This window comes from Mytilus edulis, chromosome 8 (assembly GCF_963676685.1).
Source record: "Mytilus edulis chromosome 8, xbMytEdul2.2, whole genome shotgun sequence".
Classification (NCBI taxonomy): domain Eukaryota; kingdom Metazoa; phylum Mollusca; class Bivalvia; order Mytilida; family Mytilidae; genus Mytilus; species Mytilus edulis.
Window position 1 is genome coordinate 71,295,348 of NC_092351.1, and position 27,329 is coordinate 71,322,676.

At 33.2% G+C, this 27,329-nt stretch overlaps 1 protein-coding gene across 3 annotated transcripts in view; it reads right to left on the bottom strand.

Annotated features, from left to right (window-relative positions):
• Nucleotides 1-27,329, bottom strand: part of LOC139486181 (uncharacterized) — a 61,780-nt gene that overhangs the window by 1,914 nt on the left and 32,537 nt on the right. Inside the window, exons 1-8 of one of the 3 annotated variants that reach the window (XM_071270972.1) lie at nt 19,560-19,638; nt 14,893-15,208; nt 13,455-13,786; nt 12,074-12,294; nt 11,248-11,286; nt 9,111-9,355; nt 4,853-5,184; nt 1,255-1,472 (exon numbers count right to left, since the gene is read on the bottom strand). In XM_071270972.1, the coding sequence (XP_071127073.1) occupies nt 1,255-1,472; nt 4,853-5,184; nt 9,111-9,355; nt 11,248-11,286; nt 12,074-12,294; nt 13,455-13,786; nt 14,893-15,206 (1,701 nt within the window). In that variant the 5' untranslated portion in view covers nt 15,207-15,208; nt 19,560-19,638. Of the gene's footprint in view, nt 1-1,254; nt 1,473-4,852; nt 5,185-9,110; nt 9,356-11,247; nt 11,287-12,073; nt 12,295-13,454; nt 13,787-14,892; nt 15,209-19,431; nt 19,639-27,329 lie in introns of those variants that run through there. The other 2 variants (XM_071270971.1, XM_071270973.1) reach the window with 2 other exon arrangements.

Below are 27,329 nucleotides of genomic sequence, written 5' to 3' on the forward strand. Positions count from 1 at the left end.
TATTTTCATATGCCTTATCACAAATGTTAATAACTTTTATTGAGTTAAAAGCACAGAAAGATTAGTAAAAGGACAACAACTGAAAGCTGACATGAAAATTTAACGATATTTTACGGTTTTTTTTCATGTATTTTAGGTACCCAATACAAATATGCCGTATATCATAATTTTCATGCAGTAGGTTGCAGATGTGTTAATCATTCTTATTAATCCTTTAAATTTTTGAAATGCCGGACACGGAGAAAACAAATACAAACTCAGATTTCTGTTTTGGTTTCAATGCCAGTCTTAGTCCTTTTATACGTGATTTGTAGCCAACCACCTTCCGAATTCCGAAAATTTTGAAACTTAGGAAAAGAGTAAAACTGAAAATGTTAATTTTTCAAATCCAGTATAATTCACTGATTCGTACCACATCGTATCAACATTATTTGTAATCTAAACCAACTGTAAAATTACCTTTATCTATATTATTTTCAACTAAATAAGCCTGCATTCGGCGTAAATATTTCCAAATTGATACGATATTCCTGGGCTTGTATTCCCTATCATGCTTTTCTTGATCGAAGGTTGCTGCTCACGAGGAAGCTATTAAACCAAGAGTTTCAAGTGTTGGAGTTGAAATCATCACTTGAAAATGGTACGGACGCCACATCAGATTCGGTTGACCATTATAAAAGATCTGTCAGACAGATGACAACTTATATGTTCGAACTGTCGTAAATAAAATTCCGTACCCTTTTCCCCAAATATGACCTACCGAATTATACTAATCACTTGGTTTGTCTGTTTGTCTATTGGTTATTTGAACCTTGGCATTACCAGTTTATTTTCGACTTTTGAGTTTGAATGTGCCTTTGATAATTTTTGCCTTTCTTTTGTATACAGCAAAAATTTCCGGGAAATTGCAACAACAAGGTCGATTGTAATTTACGCTAGTGATGGCTTTGTATCTTCTCTTAGAACATCGTACATGAAGTTTGCAACACGACGGGTTCCACATGTGGAGCAGGATCTGCTTACCCTTCCGGTTCACCTGAGATCAACCCCAGTTTTTGTTAGGGTTCGTGTTGCTTTGTCTTTAGTTTTCTATGTTGTGTCTTGTGTTCTTATATTTGTCTGTTTGTCTTTTTCTTTTTTAGCCATTGCATTGTCAGTTTATTTTTTATCTATGAGTTGGACTGTCCCTCTGGTATCTTTCGCACCTCTTTTTCTACACATGTATGTTCTGCTATTTTAAAATCAAATTATTACCCCTCGCATAAATCGTAGAACTGGAATATCCAATAAGGGTATTGTTCTTTTTGTGTACTTCAGCGAAGGGACAACATCCGGACAGTAATTCCTTATTCTAGCAAATCGTGTTTCTGGAATTCCTAAATTAATCAAGAATGTTCTCTCTTTTTCCACAACTCTTGGATCATCGGAAGTGTATTTATCTGTCTGTGTAAATACTCCATATATGGTAATTTCTATAGAATGAAAAAAAGATGATGCATAAAGTTTCATTAAAATGGATAGATACCTTTTCTAAAAGATGCACATACAGAGAGGCAAATAAGAAAATCATTGTACGGCATTATTTTCAATAATTTACACTTTGTAATGTTAGGTTAGGCTGTCAGGATATAAATGAATTGATTTTTCGCAAACGTAAGGAGGATTCATACAACACATGAATTATCAAGTTGTAACTTTCGGTTTCTGTTCATGAGATTGGTCTTTCTATATTTGACCTGTGTTGAAAGTAACTATCTGCATGTTTAAGGGTTAGACCTTGAGTATGAGCGACAACTCTTATAATAAAGGTATTGTGAGTCATTTGTGCGTTTAAACAGAGCAGTAATTGAGCCAGTGATCAATTTTGCAATCATTTATTAGGTCTTACCACTTTTCCGTGGAAAGACCAATTGGTTTTGTTCTGATTATTTTTTTTTTCTTCCGCCTAATTTTTTCTTGCGCTGTATTTTGTTTCAAAAGATATCGCTTAAGTTTATTTGTATATAATATCATACAGTCTATATACGCTTTTGAAACTGATCCTGTTTAACCGAACACTTTTCTGTGTAGGAGTTATCTCCCCGAACACTGTTTTTCTTGTTCTGAGATCTACTTCGCAACCGTAAAAGAAAGCGACAAATTTATTTTTCCAAAATGCTCATTATATCCTCAGGATGTTACGTTTTATTTTGACCGAAGTTGTTCGGAGACTCCATATGAGAGTTATTCCCCTTATGCATTTGATGTAACATGTGTAAGTGATATGCATTTCTAACTGGTAAACCTTAAGTGATAGAGACCTAGAGTCTTTTGAATTGATGTCATTGGTCCAAAAAGAAGAAAAATAGGTCAAGGTCAGAGGTCAAGGTCATATTTTAAATTTCGATTTTGGCTTATTTTCACTTCTTTTAAAAAATCGTATAAGATACCGACAACATTTTTTTACTAAATTGTTAGTTTCGACATGTCGTAACATATACATTTTGGTTGAAAAGGTACGCTTACATTAAATTGGAGTTTTCTCCCCTCTTATATTTAAAATTACGCATATGGGGATATAACTCATTGGGACTTTTGCATTAGGTTGCAAGCCAAATGACCTTGAAAAAGCCAACCGGAAGTGACTTTGTGTAAACCGGAAGTAGCTATTTTTTGTACAAGTATATAGAACCATATATTTTTAAAATCAGTGTCAAGTAAACTATCAAAAAATACCGGAAGTGAAAATTTTCAAACCGGAAGAAACAAATTATTTAAAAATAAATGTCTAGAAACCATATATTTTTTAAATCAGCGTATAATAAGCTATCATTTTATGTTAGGAATGATATTTTAAACAGAATTTTAATATTTATGATATCAAAAAAGATCTTTTCAGGTGGAAAGACTTTCAATTGTTCGTTTAGATTTGGTTATGAGAACGATGCAGGAGCATTTAAGAAAACTGTACGTTAAATCAATGACTTACATTTTTTATATAAAGATTCAAAAATCAAACGCCAAAAAGGTAGAAAATTAACACTCATACATGAAATGCTTCAAAAAATGTACAAGGGAAATTTTAAAACGACTCTTGATTCTTGAAATCTTGGAAGGTTGCCAAAAATTGAAATGAACAAATATGTATTGAATGACAAATTTATTAGGTTTCACTGTTAAGTTATTGGTTGATAGGCTGTACTGAATGTCTTCGGGTTTCAAATTTTAACAGCAATATTTTAGAAGATATGATCTGAACATCAATCCTAGTACAAGCCAATGCCAACAGATAATATAAATTAGCACAAAGATAATTCATGTAATTAGATAGTGATAGACGACTGTCAAAATATTGAACTCACGTTTTGCTGATATAAGCATTTTAAAGTCGGGGGGGGGGGGGGGGGGGGGGGGCAACATAACGTATAATAATGTTAATATGTAAATTTGTCCTACGGGTAACAGTTCCTAAATTAAGCAGCTTTTGACTACAGTTATTATTAAGACCATACAATTTTCTCATAAAAAAAAATGCAAGGAGAAACTGTAGAAGGTTTAATAAGAGAAAAAAAAATCCTATTCCTTTGGTCTGATAGCAAAATTGTGAATGTGAGTTGTGATTTTCAAGAGTTCTAAACAATAATTATGTCACGTCTTAAACGAGATATTTTTTTCTGGAAAAGTTAGAAACACATGTGGTATCTGAGCTTCAGTGCTTTTTTTTACCTATTTATTGATTTTTAACAATATATTTGCATTCAGACTACACATCTGCACATACAACTTCAGATCTATTTTAAGTATGATTCTACGATACATGGATGGGTATTTAAAATGAAAGCATTTCCTTGATGGATGGTTGCGTCTCCCAAGGAAGCTATTTAAGCTAGAGTTACAAGTGGCCAAATTGGAATCATCCCTTCGTAAATTTTACGGACGAGTTGGTCGACTCATTTATTATCAATAAATGGAATACCAGTTTCACAGCTGATAGCAGGTATGTTCCAATTGGCGAAATAACAATCCAGTCCCCTTTTCTCCGAATAAAACTTATAACTGGGTTTGTACCAAAATGAGAAACAAGGTGGGTGCCACATATTAAGCAGGATTTGATTACCTTTCTGGAGCACCTGTAGAGATAACACCTATTTTTATTGGGGTTCGTGTTGCTCAGTCTTTAGTTTTCTATGTTGTGTTTTGTGTACTTTTGTTTGTCTATGTTTTTTTTCCTTTTAAGCAATGGCACAGTCGGTTTATTTTCCACTTATTAATGTCCATTTGGTATCTTTTGACTCTCTTGTATAAACATAAATGCAAAGTCGTTTCTTTATTTACGCAAAACGAGGTAATTGTCTTTGAAATTTTCGGAAAGTCGACTTTACAGACTAGTATACGAACGTCAATGCCCTACACTGACTACCAGGAAGCGTAAACAAGTCTAAGTATTCAGACTAAATACTGAGTTGAATTTGATAAAACCCTTAAAGAAAATATCAAAAACATTGTAATGGTATTTGAAAACAAACGTATTGCACGAAACATTGCAAGATGATAACTTTCCTTTATAAATCGTGTTGTTGGTTCCTTTTTATTGTATTAATTGTAAATTCTGCTATTTAATGTTTCTAAAAATGGAACACAGATGATGCCCCCGCTTGCATATAATATAAAGGGACGGTAAATTTGACGCTACCCAAATTTGTACTAGATCTGTATTTTGTGGTAATAATCATTGTGTATAAGTTTCATAACATTTGGTTGAGGCAAACTAAAGTAACAGAACGGAAACCAACTTTGGGACGTGTACAGACGTATAATGGTAAAACTTAATGACCCCTCCTCTACGGCGGGTGCATAAAAAAATACAATTTACCTCGATTCCTGCTCGCGGCGTCAATAATAATTTCGAACAGGTCTTTTGGTAAACTCGCATCAGGGTTAGCTGAACACACAACTATTAATCTGTTAACTCTCTCCATTTTCTTTCTGGTTCCTAAATATTTTTTTCTCAATGCTTGTATGTCATATCTTCTATAATACGAATCAATGTCAGAAAATTTCTCGCCGTTCTCCATTTTACCACTGAGAACTATGTTAAGCAATTCCGTTTTCAAAAGTGTGTCTTCATCTTCGAAACCCTTCATGTCTAAAAATGTTGGCATCAAATAAGCATCCTGGGTTCCGTAGTAGTCCTCTTTTAAGAACCTATATGAACATTTCTATCAGTTACTATGCAATTGAATTTTGAAATCACAGTATTCTTAATGGTGTATGTTAAAAACAGTACACAAAAATGACATTCTCAATAATAAAACCATACATGACATGTAACTGTGAGCTTTCCATTTCTATGTATCAACATTTCAGCAGCACCTGCATATAGAGTATATACATATATCTACCACTTGGTAAAAACTCCAGAGGTTGCATTTCAAATCATTTTTTTCCCCTGATACAGGGTTGCTGTTTACAATAGTTATCAAAGGCACCAGACGTATAAGACTCATCAGTTTCAAAATAGTGAGTAAGCATAACAAGTATGAAGGTAAAGAGCATTGAGGATCCGTATGCAAGAAAGTTTTTAAACCAAGGGTTCCATGTAGTGAATAAACTCATCATAGATACTAGGACTAAATATTGTATTTACGCCAGACGCGCGTTTCGTCTACAAAAGACTCATCAGTGAAAAAGGCCAAATAAAGTACGAAAGGTGAAGAGCATTGAGCACCAAAATTCCTAAGAGTTTTGCCAAATACAGCTAATACCCCAGTCCCACTAGGCCACGATCGCACTACGTTCTGTGAAAAAAATGCAAATTTTGATGATCGTGGTACGATCGTGTAGGTCTCAGTAAGGTCGTACCACGGTCGTGGTGAGATTTTCAAGATCGTGAAGAGCGTGGCCAACTTTGAACATATTCAAAACAATCGAGGTGCGGTCGTGGCGAAATAAGGTCGTAGTAGAAGCGTAGGGAGAGCGCACTAAGATCGTAGTAAGATCGCAAAGGTCGCTGTACAATCGTAGCGAGAGCGTGATTCTATTCGGAGAGATTGCGCTACGATCTCACAGCGACGTTATCACGACCTTACTACGACCATCAAGTTTACACAACGACCCAACTACGCTTCCACTACGACTTTACCACGCTGTTCACGACCATAGTACGATTCTAGCACGCCCTTGCCGTTCTCATCACGCTCTTCTCATGACCTTACTACGTTCACACTACGACCATCATTTTTAATGTCATTTTCACATAAAATATATAAAAAAAACTCCTTAGATTTTTTTTGTCTGAATGTATTTATCCATTTGCCCTAACGGCTCAACCATGCTTCTCGTTTTTATATAGATTAGACCGTTGGTTTTTCCCGTTTAAATGGTTTAACATTAGTATTTTTTGGGGCCCTTTATAGCGTGCTGGTCGGTGTGAGCCAAGGCTCCGTATTGAAGGCCGTACCTTGGCCTATAATGGTTTACTTTTATAGATTTTTACGTTGATTGAGAGTTGTCTCATTGGCACTCATACCACATCTTCCTATATATATTGACACATCTGTGTCATCTCTGCTATCGTTCACTAAAATATCGTCATTTGAGCTTTATGGACCAGCAATAGGTTGTAATTTAGGTTTGATTGGTCGTTCTGACATCTCTTGATGACAAGTATTATACTACTTATGTGTATAATATCAGTTTAATTGAAGTCTGGAGCTGGCATGTCAGTTAACTGCTAGTAGTCTGTTGTTATTTATGTATTATTATCATTTTGTTTATTTTCTTTAGTCACATCTTCTGACATCAGACTCGGACTTCTCTTGAACTGAATTGTAATGTGCGTATTGTTATGCGTTTACTTTTCTTCATTGGCTAGAGGTATAGGGGGAGGGTTGAGATCTCACAAACATGTTTAACCCCACTATTTTTGCGTCTGTCCCCAAGTCAGGAGCCTCTGGCCTTTGTTAGTCTTGTACTATTTTTAATTTTAGTTTCTTGTGTACTATTTGGAGTTTAGTATGGCGTTCATACTTTGCTCCCTCTGCCTCTACATCAACCCCTACCACCACGCCCAAGTGTTCTAGTAGATTTTGGTGGCATGACTGTATTGTTTCCGAGAAATCTCCGTTTTAATCAGAAATAGAAGGAACGGAACTATATTGATATGAAACACGATATTGACGGTATTGCTGAGAACGTAGTAAGATCTCGGTATGAACGTAGTATAATCGTGGTAAGAACGTGCTATAATCGCAGTAAAATCGTGTTGCAATCGGATAACTCGTGGTATTGTCGTAGTGAGAACGTGAAGAGCGTAGAAAGATCTTTATAAGCGCGTAGTGAGGTCGCAGAATAAGCGCGGTGAGAACGTGGTTTAATCGTAGCGGGATCGTTGTAGAAACGTAATTAGGACGTAGTAGCATCGTGAAAGCAACGAAAATTAACATTTTCATGCCGCTCATACCGCGACCTCACCACGATCTAAATTTATTTTAGATTGCGGTGAGTGTGGTGCGATCGTGGTCTAGTGGGACTGGGGCTTAAGGTAATCTATTCCTGAGGTAGAAAAGCCTTAGTATTCCAAAAAGGGTTTGTTAATTTGGAGGTTTATCAAAAACAATTTAAACTGTATTATTCATTGTGAAATTTTACACAATGGCTTTTATAATAATCAAAGATAACTGAAATGAGTCATAAAACACTTATTGAATGCAATTGGCAAACAACAGATACCAAATATTTTTTGGGACTACGAAAAAAAAACACCTTTAGGCATTTGCAATAATAGCACAGTATTAAAAAACAGAAAAAGTGCATATTTCAGACAACCTTAATAACGATTAACAGCAGCGATTAGTAATAAAATTATTTAGAGAAAGATGTATCAAAACAACGAGAAACTTTTTATCGCATACATATTTAGAAAGTACTGATGATACCAATTTTATAATTTATTATGCACGATTCGATGAAGATTGTAGCAAACCACAAGTTTTAAAATGTATTCATATATGAACATATATCCTAGTGCGTCTTTCTATATTGTGATGTTACACTATTGTTTCACATAAGGGTGAAGGTTTGGTACCATAAAAAAGTTTAAACCCGCTGCAATTGTTTGTACCTGTACTAAGTCAGGAATCTGATGTTCAGTAGTTGTCGTTTGTTGATGTGGTTCATAAGTATTTCTCATTTATCGTTTTTGTATATAGATGAGACCGTTAGATTTCCCCTTTGAATGGTTTTACACTGGTAATTTTTGGGGCTCTTTATAGCTTGCTGTTCGGTGGGAGCCAAGTCTCCGTGTTGAAGACCTTACTGTGACCTATAATGGTCTACTTTTATAAATGTTGACTTGGATGGAGAGTTGTCTTATTGGCACTCATACCACATCTTCTTATATCTAAGAACGCAGATTCTGCCAAACACTTTTGAAAAAGCAACAAATATCAATATATAGTTATATATTTTAAACATTAACCTTTTATGCAGCCTTGTATTTTAGATGGTTGAACTATTGTTTTTTACCAAATTGCATAAGATGCATTTCTCATTTTAAACCTCCATGCAAACATGGTAGCGTGCCGTGGTGCGACAATGTATCGTCTTATTGGCATAAAAATACTTGCATTTTGCATTTGCTCAAGAATCATGCACGCACCAGTCGTGCAGAATTAGAATATCACCGAGTATCTATATTATTTGAAACGCTTTGAACACATTAACACATTAAAACTAAAGATTTTAGGTTGACACACTTAAGGCAGTTTAAACAATGCGTGTTTTTCCAACTCGCCTATTATATTCCGTATTACATTGTATATAAGTGTTTTTTTAATTTCAATTTTGCAGAATAGTTTTGCAATCAATTATTATAATTGTTTATAATAACAATGTTTCCTTTATTTATAAGATTTTGAGATACTCAGAAATATGATAGGCTTGCTTTTAAATTTGATTTAAGGTTGATACACTTGAGAAAACAAGTATTTACCGGTAATGTGGACAAAAATAAAATAGTGATATTGCAGATATGCATATATGATAAAAAAAAAAAAAAAAGAAATAAACAGTAAAAATGTCAAAAATAGAAGTCAACAGTAAATGGGTAATCATATACATCGTATTCTAACCGTTTAAGACTTTGAGTAATCTGTTTCCCTGTTTTACCAGTATCAGCACATTTTGCGTGTTCGATCCATCGTTTATTGCCCAATGCAGCAAAAACAGTATTGAGAAAAGACGACTTTCCTCCTCCAGGTGATCCAATTACTGCAATTATTAGCGGTTTTTTATCCTCGCCGCTTTTACCAACTAGACTCTTACAGTTTGCAAGTAATCTTTCCTTTACTTTTTTAATTTGCTTGGTGTCTATAACCTGCTTAGATATAGTGAAAATCAATCAATAGCTTTTTAATACCATACACGGATTACAAGGCTTATCTTAGATAAAAGAACATTTAGAGATTATAGTTCTAATGAACTACGACAATAAAGGACTTTTTGAATGTTTCATTGTTATTCGTTTACTTTTCTACATTGGCTAGAGGCATAGGGGAGGGTTGAAATCTCATAAACATATTTAACTCCGCCGCAAATTTGCGCCTGTCCCAGGTCAGAAGCCTCTGGCCTTTGTTAGTCTTGTATGATTTTTAATTTTAGTTTCTTGTGTATAATTCGGAGTTTAGTATGACGTCCATTAGCACTGTACTTGTATACATATTTTTAGGGGCCAGCTGAAGGACACCTACGGGTGCGGGAATTCTCGCTACATTGAAGACCCATTGGTGGCCTTCGGCTGTTGTCTGCTTTATGGTTGGGTTGTTGTCGCTTTGACACATTTCCCATTTCCTTTCTCAATTTTATTCATATCTTTAAAAATAACCTCCATATTTTATCGATGTTGACTTATTGACAACCGACGAAAAACAGAAACATTCTGGTAAAAACAAACATCTAGCAACTCCAAAAGAAGCGAGACCAGGCCTCACGGTCATAAAACTTTCGAGCATGATTTTTGTACTCAGACTCGAAAATCAACCAATCAAATTGCTGGATTTCATGTTTCGAGCATGATTTTTGTGCTCCGAGCACTGAGCAAAGTTGTATGCCTTCAAGGCCAGATGTGTCGAGTAGGCAAGCGTTTCTCTCAGTCACAATGTTACATTCGGCATAAGGACACAATCAGTAAAATTAAAATCAGACGACTGTATTGGTATCTAAGGAGTGCAAGGGACTATTAGTTACATAGTGTGCTAGTGACCTAATACGGTATATATGGGGTCAGTAAATTCCATATGGGGTGAGAGCGAAGCTCGAATCCCCATATGGAATTTACTGACCCCATATATACCGTATTACGTCACTAGCACACTATGTAACGAATTTATCTTACCGACTATCTTAACGTGTGAAATTAAGGCTAGTGGTTCTCAAAATGAGCAAGTCTTCAATACTGTTAGCATAAAGAAAATACTTCCATTGATCATACAAAAAAGGTGCCAACAATAACGACTTGTAAGGTTTAAATGTGTTTTATGAATTTATTTTAATCTTCAACATCAATTTCTTCGTCTGTTGGAACTTTTAAGTTTTTTTTCTCAGTACCGTTTTGTTTTTATAAAGGGACATAACACCATTACTAACCGTGTATGAAATAAGCCCCGCCCCCTTCTTACCTAATATGGAATATAAAGGGACGTAACTCCACTACTAACCGTGTATGAGATAAGCCCCGCCTCCCTACTAACCTAATATCAAATATACACGGTTTTCACGCGGACGCTTTTAACCAATCATATTCCTGGAAATGTATAGGAGGTAAGATAAAATGCAATATCGCATCGGTCAACTAGTATCAGTTGAAAAAGGCTTAACTCATCAGATGGATACAAATACAATACTACACATAGTGGACGTGACCGGGTACTTCCCATCTCAACAACAAAAAGACACGTAGTACAGATCTGAGAGTACTCGCAGTTACTGAAAGCTGGTTCAAAACCACTAAGTCTTTTTCATATTGGTTTTAAAAACGGGTCGTCAAGTAGTGATGCCCAACTAAATCTACTGAATTATCATTCCACCTAACTCAACAAATATGTTGTCGGTCAAAATGTGTTTTGATTATCTTCGGTGGGTTTCTTTTGGTGATCAGTGTGGTTCGTCACAAAGTAAGGTTGTTGTTTTCATGTGATCTTAAGCTTCCTATTAATCAAACAATATTTAGCAACTGGAACATCAATGAAGTTTCCTATTTTATTTCCTTACCGTTTTCCTTAATCTGTCTTCACACGTGGGAATAAGAACCTGAAAAATATTTTTTTTGTGTGTCAGATCAATATAATACACTAATCACAAAGATGCAATTGGGTAATGATAAAGATATTTACATGTATAATGAATCTATCATTTTCCCTGTAAGGCAATCAAAAACTGAATTTTTCGGACTACATGTATGTATGCATTATCTCAATGGTTTGTCCATTTTGATTATAATACATGCAGAATATTCACAGAGATAGAGTTCCGTTTCAGCGACAGACATTTGTCAGTTTGTTGGACGGCTTTTTTAAATAAAAGACACCGGGGACGAGTGTAACTTGATTCATGGCAAGAATATTTTTTCTGCTTGAACATTTTTGAATACCGTCCAACCTTTCGATAGAAGTGTCGTGTTGTTTGGTATTTTCACGTCAGAACTTGATTAAAATTCATATTAAAATTATACTATCAGGACGTATACATCAAAAACAATATATGCATTTTACAGTATAAGATTCAATGATTACTGCTATGTTTACGTTTGAGCATAAAAATATTGATACAAACTTAAGGTATTGTGCAATGTTTTAATTCATTCGTTCTTATTGTTTCTGTGATGTAATGTCTTTTTTGTTGTGTTCATTTTAGTTCATTCTTTGTTATTTATTTCACTTCTAACCTGGTTTTTGCTTTTGAACATTTAGATAATTTTATTACCTGCATTGGTTAATACAGGGAATACATCTTGTTTTCAACATTAAGAGATAAACGCCGCAATAGGAATTATCATGGCGCGTATTAACTGGAAATTCTATTTTTTTTTAATAATCACCTGTTTCAGGAACCGGAGAACTGGTACGTCGAATTGTGGAATAGTTGTATTCCAAAATTTAAGGGACGGATCAGACTCATCACAATAGTTTGTAATATATGCAAACCGATGTTTTGGAAGTCCAAGAACCTGACAAAATTTGGTTACTTTCTCTGACACTTTATCGTTATATATTGGATCATGTTTATCTCTTCCTGTCAAAACTCCATAAACGGGAATATCTATAAAAATAAGGCACAATAAGGAATACACCTTATCGCTATTTAGTCCATTCCGGGAAAAACAGTCATTTATACAACTTCCTGTTTTGGGTCACCGGCCGAAAAATGGAGGTCATCAGTAGTGAGCTGAGGGAGAAAAAACTTTAGAAAGTGATCATCAAGAAACTTTGATCTAGTATGATCCACTTTTTTCGAAATTAAAATTAAAGTAAAAAACTATTTTGTTTGAAGTATTTACGGTAGTTTAAACAGGTCTCATTAAATGTATGATGCATGGTGCATTGTTTAAACAGGATCCCAGATAACTTCAACTGGATGAAAAAGTTGTGTAATTTTAGAACTTATCCGGAATGGAATAAATAGCGATTATAGGTGTATAGTTAATCATAAGCGAAGAGAAAACTTGCAAAAACTGTCATACAATATATAATTTTTATACATTGCAAAAATCGTTATTCATTGATTATATATAACTTCGTAAATGGCATTTAAATACGGATTTTGCGTTGAAATAATCTAAAATTAAGGCATGTATCTTTTTTTGCTTATAGCTCTTAATTTTTAAATAAGCTTTGGATTTTCAAATATTTTAGACTCGAACATCACTTAAGAGACATTGATTGTCGAAAAACGCATCTGTTGTAGAAACATTGGTGCCGTTAATGTTAATACAAGGAAACATTAACAACTTTTTTCTAAATCTGGATGACAGATAGGTATACATTTCGTTTTAGGACCCATTAATAATGTCATATACTTGGCCAAACAGATGTGTGATTTCGTGTGAATTGAAGACATCAAGAGTGAAAAAAAACAACTGCTACAAAATTTGTAAACAAGTAAGTCTAACATAAATCGTGGTCATATAAAACTATATTTGTTTTGATTGATCTGACTGTTTCTTTTATTAAAGTTATCAGTATTTGGAACCCCCCTTTTTTTGGACGATAAATGCATTTGAATGGGAGCATATAGTTGGAACCCCCCCTTTACTCTGGGTTGGGACCCCCCCCCCCCTTTAAAATGGCTGGATCCGCCCCTGCATCAGAAATGTCAGTGAACAATATACTTAACATATGCTGATTTTTAGATATTCTTGTGCTATAAATGTCACGAAAAAAATAGTTCGTGCCTCAAACATTAATTATTCGGAAACATACCTCTGTTTTTTCTTGAAGCTTCCACTATGCAAGACAATAAATCAGATGGTAAAGCTGAATCAGGATCAAGTGTGCAAACAACAATGATTCGATCGACCGGTAGATGATTGACCTCTTTGTTATAATGATTTACACTTGAAGACATGTGTTTGGCTCCCTGTACGAAATTCGACAGTTTCTGCTGCTCTTTAATTCTACCAGAAAATACCATCTCTAACAGATCCAGAACAGTTTTAGAATTTTCATCAGGAAAACCAGTCATGTCCAAAAACGTTGGTAACAGAACACCGTCATCTTTGGAGCCTCCTCTGTAATAGTCCTTTTTAGTGTATCTGCTCAAGTAGAACAGGAAATATTGTAATACATCTTAATTCATTTTATCGTTCTTGAACGTTTTATAAATAATTTCCAGTGTGTATAAAAGTTGTTATTTATATTTGTCGTTTTAGAATTGATGTGTTGTATTCATGATTTAAAATACCTAAATTAAAATATAATGAAATGACCATACCTATTATCTCGTTTAATTTTCAGTATGAACGAACGCAAATGACTTTCCTAAAAAATGAAATCTATTTCCTTTCAATACTAGTATTTATTTCAATTACAAAATATGTGAACGGATGCATGTATTCTACAAACTTTCAACTTTCTTGAAGAGTTTCTTTTTTTTCAAATGTCAGCTCTAAACCGCATTTATACAAGGATGCATTATTTAGATATAGCTTGAGACAACCAACTACAATGAAGTTTCAGTTTCTTAATTGTACATGTTCATTACTTTTTTAATTCATCTGTTCTGAGACTTCTACTTTTCATCTTCGTAGCAAAACAAAAAGAAAAACATAGAAGAACATACGTGTTGCTATAAAAATTACACAAAGCTCTTTATGATCGATTGGTATTATGAACGGTAGGCAAGACAATGCTTTATAATATTGACAAATAGCGGGAAAAAGATCTTCTGATAAATTTATACATGATGTACTATGATATAATATCGGTATTTGCATTTTCGACTAAATTTCAGGTAGATCGGTTTCTGATTTTGCAATAGTGTAAATACCCTTTTATTAAAACGTCTAGTAAGACTAACGCTAGATTCAATTAATTATTCATACATAAATATTAATTGCTGCATCGGAATTAAACTAACGCTTGAGAATATTTTTTTATATATTTGTATCCTTGTTATAAAAACAAGGAAACGGTCTGTACAATTGACAAAAAAATAAACGACGAAAAGATAAACAACAATTTACAAAACACTAAATCGAACATTAGTTATTGAGTAATATGTACCCCCGAAATACACCGCGAATTAACATTGGTGATTTTGGAAGGTAAACACTTGCGTATATATAACAATATAGTTAGATCCGCATTGGCCACTATGTTTTATTGGAATTTAGTCTACTAAGAAATTGACTTCACTAACCTTTTGAAACGTTCCGTGAAGTGTAATTGACAACCTCGTATTTTATAAAATCCGATAGGTGCAATTTCCCGCCAACTGTCAGTATTGAAACTAGCAAAAACTGTGTTGAGAAACGACGACTTTCCACAACCTGGAGGTCCAATCACGGCAATATTCAGAGGTAATCTTCCATAGCTGTCATTTCCTACATGTTGCTGGCACTCATATATAATATTTAATTTCTTTGAATACTCAGGATCATCTTGTTGATTATTATGAAACACTTCGGTGTGCTTGTCTTGCACATTAGCATTTTCCCATTTATCATCGTCCATTTCTATACGTTAGAAAATGAAAACATGACAATATCATAAAAAAATAAAGTTAAAGCCTCTTAATTCATCTTACAATAGAGCTGATCTGATGGCAAATTAATATTCAGAATATCAATATTGTATTTGACCGTTAAGATTAAATTTCGTACAGTTCTATGATATTTTGCTAAACTCAACACTGTAAAAAACAGTCCAGATGTGTCTAAAAAATTGTTTTAATAGATTTAAGCACATCTCTAGTATATTTTACAGAAGGGTTAATGATACAACCAATTAAGGATTAAAAACAAACTTCAAACAATCAAAATTCTGTTGTTCCGGCCGACAAAGCAGATTACAATGTGGTATTGTTATGACGCAATTACTGAACTGAGGTTCTTGGGAATGGAATTGTAAATTATCCTACATTGAAGGCAGTACGCTCCACAGAGATTCAAATAGTAAAACAGTCCCCATCACGTCTCAAATTAACGCCTTATCTAAATACCTTTAATGTATTGCCTACTTTAACTGTGAAAAAAATGTCAAATATCGATTCATTTCAGCTGTTTGTAAGTGCTTTTCTTCTTGTGCTGTTAAATTTAAGAAACGTGTTATAATTTATGCGGTACATCATACGAAAGTTATGAAACTCATTATGTTTAGGATTGTAAAATCTCGTTCGATATTATAGATCAAATAATAGCTTTTGATTGTCCCTTCAATTTGGTAAAGTTTTTACCTCACGACACTCTTCAATACGAACACAGAAATGTTTTATTCAATAGAATGAGGCCCCTCATGGGGGGGGGGGGGGGTCCTAGTAATCACATAATCACCATTTTTTTGCCAATATAATCACATAATCATTTAATATTTGCTTATCTTTAGTAATCAAATAATCATAAACTAAAAATACAGTCCTAGGTAATCAAATAATCATGAAATATTTGGCTTAATACTCAAATAATCATTAAAAAAACGGCCAAGTAATCACATAATCAAAAACCCCATGAGGGCCCTCTAAAATGATCTTTTAACAATCTGACTGTTATTGCTATTTGCTTCAATTCATTTAAAACCTTTTTATGTAATGTATAAGATGATTTCTGTTAATGTTCAGAATTTATTGTCCTCCAGAAAGTGATGAGTATTGCATATTATTCATAGTATCAATTTGTTTTATCATATTTCTAGGCTCACGACGATTTATAGCTTGGCATTTTGTCTATACACGTCACAACTGTTGATGAACATTTGCTGTCATCTAGATATCTTGCTGTCTTGTTTTGTTTCTGTCGTTGGGCATGGTTTTAATTATTGACAAGAATATCCTACGGAATTCACAACACAGTGTCGACTTCAAAACTAAACGTTTCCTATTCACGACATTTCGTGGACAAGTATTTCCCCATTCCCTATGTGGTAAGATTAAAGAGAATTCAATGATCTATAATTAGTTAGCTGGTGTGGATAAAATCTGAATTCTCAAATCAATAAAGAATAATATAACCGCTTGAAATCTCAAACAATCGTCAATGCTCTTTAGCTCCATGCTGTATTTGGCCTCAGTCTTTTTTTTTTTATTCGAGATCATTTAGGAGGCCTTTGTAGAAGAAACGCGCGTCTGGCTTACAAAATTTTAAATACTGGTATCTACGATGTGTTTAATAAGTAGGATTTGGCGACCGTGTTTTGATTGCCGATGGTTTAATTGATTCTTGGTCAGCTGAATTCCATTAAATGGTATATTTATAGCTGACTGTGCGGTATGGGCTTTGCTCATTGTTGAAGGCCGTACGGTAACCTATAGTTGTTAATTTCTATGTCATTTTGGTCTCTTGTGGAGAGTTGTCTCATTGGCAATAATACCACATCTTCTTTTTTATATTAATCAACTCTCGTGCTCATATATTATGTATTATGGTAATAAAATGAAATTTGATGTGGGATTTTTGGTATGTTTTAATGGATGTTTTGAATTTCGTATATCATATTGTCCCTCATCATGTCATTCATGATAATTTAGGTATTAGGGTAGCCATATATTTGAGTTGAATACTTTAAAGTACAGTTCGGCGTTTTGCATTTGCGCCGATCTGCATTTCATTTACGCCGATTTTTTCTTTTATTTGCGCCGATTTATTTTTTACAGGTAAATTACAGGTGAATAGATACAAGGAGATGTTGTATGAGTGCCAATGAGTCAACTCTCCATCAATGTCATGTTATTTTTCATTTATCATTATAGACCTCTTTCGTTAGCCAGTTGTACAAATGTTTTGAATTGTCAATCATAACATGTATATAACTGTTGTCCCCTGCTCACCACGGGGTGATGAAAGTAGGATTTCGAGCAGGATAAGTCAATTTAAAAGCACTATATTCACATACTTTGAAATCAAGAAGTAAAAATCGAAGATAAAAGCACTCTGTTTATATTAAAATGACGAATTAAAAATCTATTTACAGCATTCAAATCCATAAAAACGGAATACATTAAAATCATAAATCTGTTCTTGTCGAGCATTTATAGGCAACACATCTAATATATTCTTTTCTTGTGATTTCGTCTCTTCTATATTTGTCGTAATTGTCAATAACGAAGTCCATCTTTTCTTTGTCTGGCTTACGTACAAATGATGGCATTTCTAGAGTTTGCATTTTAACACACGTAGCTGCCTGGATTTCTTGATAACATCCATAAAAACATCTCTAGACTTTTTCCTTGACCGTACCCGTAGTTCTTTAGCCTCCAGGGCCGTAACTAGCCTCTTCAAATAGTGAGGCAAAATATATATACAAATGTTTGGCGAGGGGACTTAAGCTCTGAGAAAAATAACGCAAAATCTTGCATTCTGAGCATTTCCCGGACTCTTTCTGACATTGAAACGCAATTAATTTTTAGTTTTTTTTCGACAATATTATGGTCTGAAAGCAAAACATAGATTCATTGTAATTTAAGACTTGAAGGCTTTATGTGGACAACATTAAAAGACTGATATGTAGGACAAAGCAAAATTCGTAATTCTCATAATCATTAATACCGGATTTATATTTTATTTTTATGACTATATTGAAATATAGTGACAGTGCAGTATTACATTATTGCCTTTTTTCAAATTATTTGATACCGGAAAATTAGTGACCTTACTTTAATTTAAACCATGTCAGCTATCTAGTTTTATCAACCAAAAGAAGCCAGTTGTGAATTCTTTGATATCAAATTCAATTCTCCATACAGAAACGACCATTTTTTTCTGTGTCTTGTACATGTATATTCTTAAAATATTTTCTCGCACAATATCTGGACATCGGTTGGCATGCACATGGCAAAACCACACGTTTACAAATGAAAATCAACACTCAGGCTATTGTCATAAAGTAGAACAATAAATGAGCAAAAGACATACCCGGGACACAGAAGTTCAAACAATAGACCATCAACTCTGAAAACTAAAAGTAAAAAAGAACAAAGAAACATGGATCACGAAAAACATGCAGGGGCGACACCAGAAAGTGAAGAGAACTTGCTTCTTGTTAGACACTTTCCGTGAAAACAATTTGATATTAAGACAATCTTTTGTTTCATTTTTTTTTATTTTTATTTTTAACATGAGGCATTTGCCTCATTTGCCTCAATGTAGTTACGGCACTGGCCTCTGTCTTTCGGACATTTGCAACAAGCATATGGTTATGTTCGTTCTGTGTTTTGACAATAGTCAGACCATCAGAATCCGTGGTGACTCTGGCTTTACACGATTTGATGGTACATCGATAAGATAATTAAAGATATGTTGTTATGTTTCAGGACACTGACCTTCCGATATGTATGGCCGTCGATGATTAAAAATTTGACTCCTTGGCTCATTTCAGTGTGCAATATGTCCATCGTGTTACAACGAAGTTCCAGAACAATATGAATCAAAATTAACTTAAACCTAAGTGAACAACGTTTATAACCAGATTTTACCAATATACCTTCAAGGTATAGTACATGTACAAGGATTAACTTGCCTGTAAGTCCTATGAGGAGCAAATATAAAATCGGCGCAAATGAAAAAAAGAAATCGGACAAATGAAAGAATGAGAATTTTTTTAAATCGGCGCAAATGTCATACGCTCGAACAGTTCTATCAAATTGTTTAATTATTTAATTTAATTCAGACGGATAAACAAGGTTATTTTTCTATGTACATTTCACATTCCTAATCAAAAACGAAAGTAGCAAAATGTTATACCATACCTTATTTTATAAAATTGATTTCAACAACGAATTGTCCTCATTAGCTTCGTTTTTCTTTTGTGTGTTCCAGTTTAAAAATATGAATATCATTTCAAATATTGTATACAATGCACTATTTTAAAACTTACCTTTATAAACCTTTACAAAAATATCAATTACACCGTAGCAACAAGGACATACTATGTCGTTTAAACTTCAATCAATACTTACATAAAGAGGAGGGCCATGAAGGGTTTATTTTTCTTAAACTGAAATTATTATTATTTAAAATGAACTTATCAAAGATAATGTTAAAGAATAGATGCATTGCAATCACTGAAGAAATTTATGAGAAATTTGTTGTAGATTTTCACGTGAGAGCGAAATTATACGTGTGTGTGGGGATCAGACTTGGGGTCAATTACATTGTAATGTAATTAATTAAATTACACATTACATTGCAAAAATAGGCAATTACACTAATTACACATTACACAGTTTTTGAAATGTAATTAATTATATTACAATTACTTTACTAAAGTAATTAATTAAATTACATATACATTTCATCATAATATTTGTTAACCACTATTATACATGTATGTATAATGTATGTGTAAAATATTCATGTAAACATAGTAAAAGCGTTGCATTTGATAATCATGAGTAATTTTAATGTTTTGTCATTTAGTCTGCATCTCTCTGGTCTGTACACTTTGACAGTCATTCTCAAAAGTATTTCTATAGGAGCTAATGTGGCATATATCGCTTGATTAGAATATGGAGGTATTACATGTATACTTCCATAATCAGTTAATAATTATTACAAGCGTTAGCCTTTCAAAAAGGGCTATTCGACTCTTAGCTGATGAAAATGGAAAGTGCTCTCGCTTTGTAGATTACTTCATTTACTAGAATAGCCACGTGCATCAATGAACAAATTTTACCACACACATGAGAGCCTGTCTCCACTTATGAAAATTTCTGGATCTGCCACTCACTTTCCGATTATGACAAAAAACATTTACAAGTAAAACTAACTAAAAATCCTGACAATATGTATTACATGAAATGTTTGCCATTAGAAATGAAAATATAAATATTCAATGTCACAAAATCTTGATAACACGTGCAACCAAATATAAAGCACTATAAAAAGCTAATACTTATGTGAAGCTCTCATTTTCAGGTCTCGGGGCAGATTCAGCCATTTTAAAAAGGGGAGGTTCCAACCCAGGACAAAAGGGGGAGGGCTTCCAACTATATGCCCCATTTCAAGTTCATTGATCGGCCGAAAAAAGGGGAACTTCCAACCCGGACCCTCCCCGTTGAATCCGCCACTGGAACTTCAAAAAATAATTGTCAAGATAACAAATCACAAAGTGATATATTAAAACATATATGAAGGCAGGTGACAACATGTTGAAGAAAATTATTTGCAATTAACATTTCATTCCAAATCCCATTGCCATAAAAAACATCTTTTTCAAGTATTATTACATCTGCAAATTAGTTATAACAACACTTAACTTGTACAGTCAAAACTAATTGCATTTTCTAAGACAAAAGTCAGATAAGATATCAATCACTTCTATACATGAAGATATAAGATGTAACATTCTCAAATTTGAAAGACCTTCTGTAGAAGTCCATTTTGTCAAGTTGTAATCCTCAAAAGTACATGTATTTTATAATGCTTTTTTTTTTATCAAGTTGATTATAGACACAGTATGCATTTTATTATAATTTATCATTCCCAATTTCCATTCTCAATTATTATTAAGTCTCCTTCCATTATAACTCTGGTCCACCAATAATACAACTAAAATCACAAATTAGTAGAAAAAAGCGCTATGCATTCATATTGCTTGGAGTGCAATATTCCAAAAAAAAAAATAACCTATAGTCCTAACCAATCAATAAATTTTGATTATTCACGTCTCGTAATATCTTCCAATCAGGAAGCAAGAAAAATTCACGCCCTAACTGTTCATCGTTCAATTCTTAATCTCGACTCCTAGGAGTCGAGAAAAAGGTATGCTTGTCGCAACATTGAAAATAATTTTTAGTACAAACAATGTATATAATGTCTATATCTTAGCAATATTTTTTTAATTTGATAAAATACATGTAATAGTGGCATTGCCCCTGGACATTTTAATCTGATTAATTGCTGTTTGTTTTTACAGCTGTTATTTTTTATTTTTATAATCCTTTTGTGTATACTTATTTGACAAAATGATTGTGTGCAGTAAATTTAAATTCATAAAGAACTCTTAATTCAATTCTTTATTACTTTAAGCACATTATGCTTATCAGTGCAATAAATACAAATACATTTCTATAACACAACATGACATAATACATCAGAGAAGCAAATAAATATCAAGTATTGACCAATAACAGTTCGGTCCTATGATTAAATGCATTAAACAAGAATTTACACAAATTACACAAATCTTTATATTTTCAGTGCTGAGAAGTTGCACTAATTTGAACGACGATGGACGTCTATAATAATAAGGTTTAATAAACTGTCTCCTTAAGTCTCTATAGCATTCACATTGTAAAACAAAATGGAATTCATCTTCAGTGATACATGTATTCAAAGTACAAAGAGTACACTTTCTTCCTTCTACACTCTCATAAAGATTTTGCACACATTTTTTTGTTTTTGTTTAACATGGTGATTTATTAATTTTCAATCTATTTAGTTAAAAAATCTTTCTTAAAAACATATATATTTTTTCAAATCATAAGACTATTCAGAAAAAAAATTCTGTTGGTCAAATAAGTTATATAAAAACTTTAGAATAAATTACAGAAAGTATGTGATATCAATATTTGAAAAATAAATATAATTTTACAATTTATATTAATAAACATAAATCCTTATCATTAACACCATAAAAGTACATGTAATTAAAATGTAATTCAAAAGTAATTGAGCATTACATGCTTTTTTCATTGTAATTAATTAAATTACCATTACAAGTAATTACAAAAATGCTCAATTACACATTACTTTCAATTACATGGAAAATTGTAATGCATTACACTTGATTACCATTACATTTTCTATTACCCCATCCCTGGTGGGGATCATACTTTTTAAACTGAAATCATTTTGATTTTAAAATTAACTTATCAAAGATAATATTAATGAATAGATGCATTATAATCGCTGCAGAAATTTAGAGAGGATTCCAGGTGTAGAAAATGATTATCTTGTGAGAACAAAATTATACGCATTATATGTGTGTGGTTTGTTTTTTTTTGGGGTGGGGGGGGGGGGTAATTTACGTCTGTTTTACATCTAGAAAATGAAAAGGGGTCGATTGAGAACACAAGTTTTCGACATAATGCTAGGGATTATTACAATTACTGTATGATTAACTTTCTTTTTCTTCGTATCGTCATTCTAGCACCACCTTCGTACGGAGTATATATCACACAGTCGATACGATTTTCCAGAGTTGAGTTTTTACAATAATTATCTTGATAGAGGGTTCTAACAAGGATTTTATGGTGTTAAATAGAAAAAAATCAGTCATCAACGGACATCATCACAATTTGGCTTCTGTCAGACAGATTAATACGGATATGTTCCAATTGTCGTTACAACAACCGTGTCCTCTTCTCCTTCAATGTGCCATAACTTATGAGACTCAACACAGCATGTGTACTTACGACTACGAACATGTGGTTTACTTATTCAGTAGGGCTCTGCACCCTTCAAAAGCTTTTAGGATCCCCACACAAAGTTTTTTGGTGATGTTCGTGTTCCTTAGTCTTAATTTTTTCCTCATATTGTTTTGTCGACTTGTTTATTATCGTCTTCAGTTTTTTGCCATTGATTTGCCACTTTATGAGTTATGAATGCCCCACATTATTTTTCGACTTTATTTGTTTACAGCTAAATGTATTTCTTAAACATATCATAAGGCCATTGATTTTTTTTTCAAATGACAAAAACATGATTTCGACGAAATGTTTTGACCCTATTTGTGTTTTCTTTTAACCCGGGAGTAGATATAGATATCCTATCATACTACATGCATTTTATTTTTCGGGATTAATCTCGATACCCTTAGTAACCTGGACATTTGACTAGAGGCCAATCAGAAAAACCTACGAAAACCTCATAGTCAGAGAAAGTATTTTGTATGAAAAATGTATCTACTTTGTCACTATTTTGCTTCCATATATTGTTCATTTTGTTTTAAATTTTACATGTCACAACCTAAACAACATCAAGCAGACATTGTAGCTCGCACCGGTTTTATTGGGCGCCTTAAGCTTGCAAAGATATGTTGGTCCTCTGTTTCAGGTTAGATGTCTCGAGGGATATTATGAAAACAGTAATAAAAGGTTGTTAATGTGCTGTTATTCTTTTAAAAGTGCGCGTAAAGATCATATGTCATGAAGTATAAATAAGGAATAAACATGCCGTAATGCGCCTATGATTTCTTCTTCTTTATTTTCTCCTTTTTTCCATACCGATACACCAATTCTTATCTATTGATTCACAAGCCACCATAATACTTTTGTCTCTTCAAGTCTTTAAAATGTAGCAACTACATTTTGTCGCCTGTTAATTTGATTTGTAGGTTTCTTTGTTCATGTATTACTTATAGTACAGACGTGTTGACAGACGTGTTGAATAGTCTTAGTAGTTGTATTTTGTATATATAATAGAGTGCCTGTACCGAATCGGGAATATGACATTTGTTATGCATTCGTTTGATTTGTTTGAGCTTTGGATTTTGCCATTTAATTTGGGACTTTCCGTTTTGAGTTTTCCTCAGACTTCAGTATGTTTGTGAATTTACTTTTTGTATGCCTTTTGGTGGTAATAGTTATCAAAGTTACCAGGTTTGGTGATAAATGAGTTTTAAGATTCGTATTTCGTTTACTTTTAAAAGCATACGTCTTGGCATCCTCGGCTGTATAGTGTTATTTTCAACGTTACTGATGAAGGTAAACCCATAAAAGTGCTTCAGACACACCATCTTACAGAGAATTATTTTCCATTACCCATTAAACATCACTGTATCCGATAAGAGAGAAACGAGAACATACAAAATAAATCATCAAAAACAGAAAAAACAATTAATCAGAGCCACAAAAAAAGAATTTAACTACGAACAACTTTCAGATTAGAATACATCTGAGACAAACAATCTTTATGACAATTGGTGATCATGGTGTTGAAGGGAGGCTTTTTCCAAACAGCTTACCTACGTATATGGTACATGGTATTCTAAAAAGAACGGACCACACACTTCAAATAACCAGAACGAGGCTATTAATACTGAATTTAAAAGTAAATAGATGGGGGAAATATTTTTTTTTGAAAATAGCCAGGAAACACTAGCATTTGTTTCTCATTGTTCACATATATATGATGTTTAATAATTGGTAGACATTTTGTAAAACAAGTTTAACTTTTTAGGGGTTCGTGTTTTTTTATCACGTTTTTTTTAGTCTTTCGTGATTTGCCTTGGAGTTGTCCGTTTTTCGTCGGCTTATGATTTTTTAATGTCCCCTTGATATTTTCCGTCTCTTTTTTCTTGTGTGAAATCAGTTTGAAAAGCTGAAATATTATTATTTGAGTATAATTTTATTTCAAAATTGCGGATTTTTTTTTTTTTCATTTGAATATGATTTTTTCCCTTGTCAAAAGTAGAATGCACATGTTTCTACTTTTTATAGAATACGAATATTGAATGTGCATCGTTATTAACTACAAGAAGTTCATCGTTTTGGTGATCGTAGCCTATACTCACGGGGTGGTCAATGCCATCTGTGCTATCCAAAATTACTCTTGCTATGGAGTTTATTGACTGCTGTACAAAATTGTGTTATTGCCATGGCATGTAACCAATAGATTATCATCTTTGTCGGTTGTTAATCTCGTTGGATAACTTAGACTTTTGAGATAGTATTAAGACCGTTTATAATTTGTAAGAGTGTAAACATGAATGTGTTTAGTTCCTGATTTAACATAGTAAATATTCCTTATTATTCAAATAGAAGTATGATATCGCTTTTCATAGTATTAGTCTGTTTCATTTTTTTACCAGAATCATCAATATATATTAAGCATTTTGTTCACAGTTTACTATTAGATTGTTTTTTTAAATGAACGAGTCCTCGAAAATCGTCATAAATATTAATTTGGTGTACAAACTGTCATTTATCTGTATCTATCACGCATACTTGTTTATCATAAATTACAGATACACCAAAGTTATTGATATTTATAATAGCAATGCTATGTGGTATTCCAATCAGCAGAATTTGCCCCCTTTTAAAACCATCTTTGTTTTAACTCATGCATCTAGGATTATACTTCTCCGATATAGCTAAGTCATATTTGGCATCAATTTTGCATCATTTATAACAATATGTCGATTTTCTTTTTCAATAAAAAAAAACGAGTTCGTTAGAGCAAACTCAAATGATGATGAACCTTTTTCAGAAGTTGATGCCCATGTAACCTGCGTAGTTTGTGTTTCAGACACTGCTGAATAGAGCGGCAATTCTCCTCCAGGCAAAGATGATTTATGTGTAAACGGCATATACAATCATGGTGATTCAGGAACTAATAAGGACAATACTGAATTAAAATCTGCTGTAACGTTTGGTTCCCGTTTTACTACCGAGGAGCAAAATATTCTGTTTTCATTTTCCAGATTTATATCCATCTTGTTCATGTTGTTATTTGCTTTCTATCAAAATGCGATCAATACGTATAATCGTGGAGTCGTTTTTTTTTCTAATAGGAAAGTTTTTTGTTGGAAATATATTGTAAACAGCATTCTTTCAGGGTCTGGTAGCGTTCGTTATAATCTTTACCTATGCATTTAAGACCTACAATTCTGGAATATTTTTGCCCTATAGACATTTTTGTAGTTTCTTAAATAAATGTTTGTTTGTCAGTAATATATTTTATTTCGGCTGTCATATCTGTGACTTGTTCAATTAGTTCACCTCTGTTGTTTTCATACTTTTTGTTTATTATCTACTCCACTTCATTTGAAATCAATCTAGTTGGTTATCAATAGCCATTCTAGTATTTTTTCAACTCTTCTTCGCACTTGTCTTTGGTAATTTCTAAATAACGCAGAAGTAAACTACTTTATCGGCTGCTTCACCATTGCGTTCTTTGATTGCTGATAACAGATTTACTGTGATAGATGCCAGTTTGCTGTTGTCTGCAACGTAATCTATTTTTTGAACATTACTTTGTGGTATTGTCTTTTACAAAGTATAGAACTTAGCTTTTCGTGTTTAGTACCGAAAACATTTAACTATTTATCGTCATGTTTATCACACAATACCCATTTATTATTTTTAACAGTAAAATCCTCTTTTTCCTTATTATATGATGCATTCTTAACGGAACAAGTAGGCAATTCGAATACGTTGTGGTTTCTGTCCAATTTGAATGACACGTGTTGGGATTTACAGCTATGACATAGGTTTTTTTCACAATCGGTGCACCAAAATTCTACTGATGAGTTCCCTCTCTGATCATGACATGGTTGACACTTCATTACCTATAACTTAATTAAAATTATTATGTTTCAATCTAGCTGTAAGAAGTTTTGTTTTTGCGTTGGTCAATGTCAGCTAAGAATCTACACCGATGTTTTTACATATATTAATATTTTAACATTTTAATTTCTGCAAAGACTATCATTGTTGATGTTTGCAAATATGACGATGAATAATTCTATAAATGGCAATTTGAGAACTGTTCCTGCTAAAAGAGGTTAATGTTTTCATTTGTTTAATTTGTTTAAATTCAATTTCCAACTTTCAGAAAAGGACAATAATTATTACTCTCACTTAGGAAATTGGGAGGTGTTTTCTCTCCTTGTGTCAATATGCACTTGAACAGTGTTCTTAAC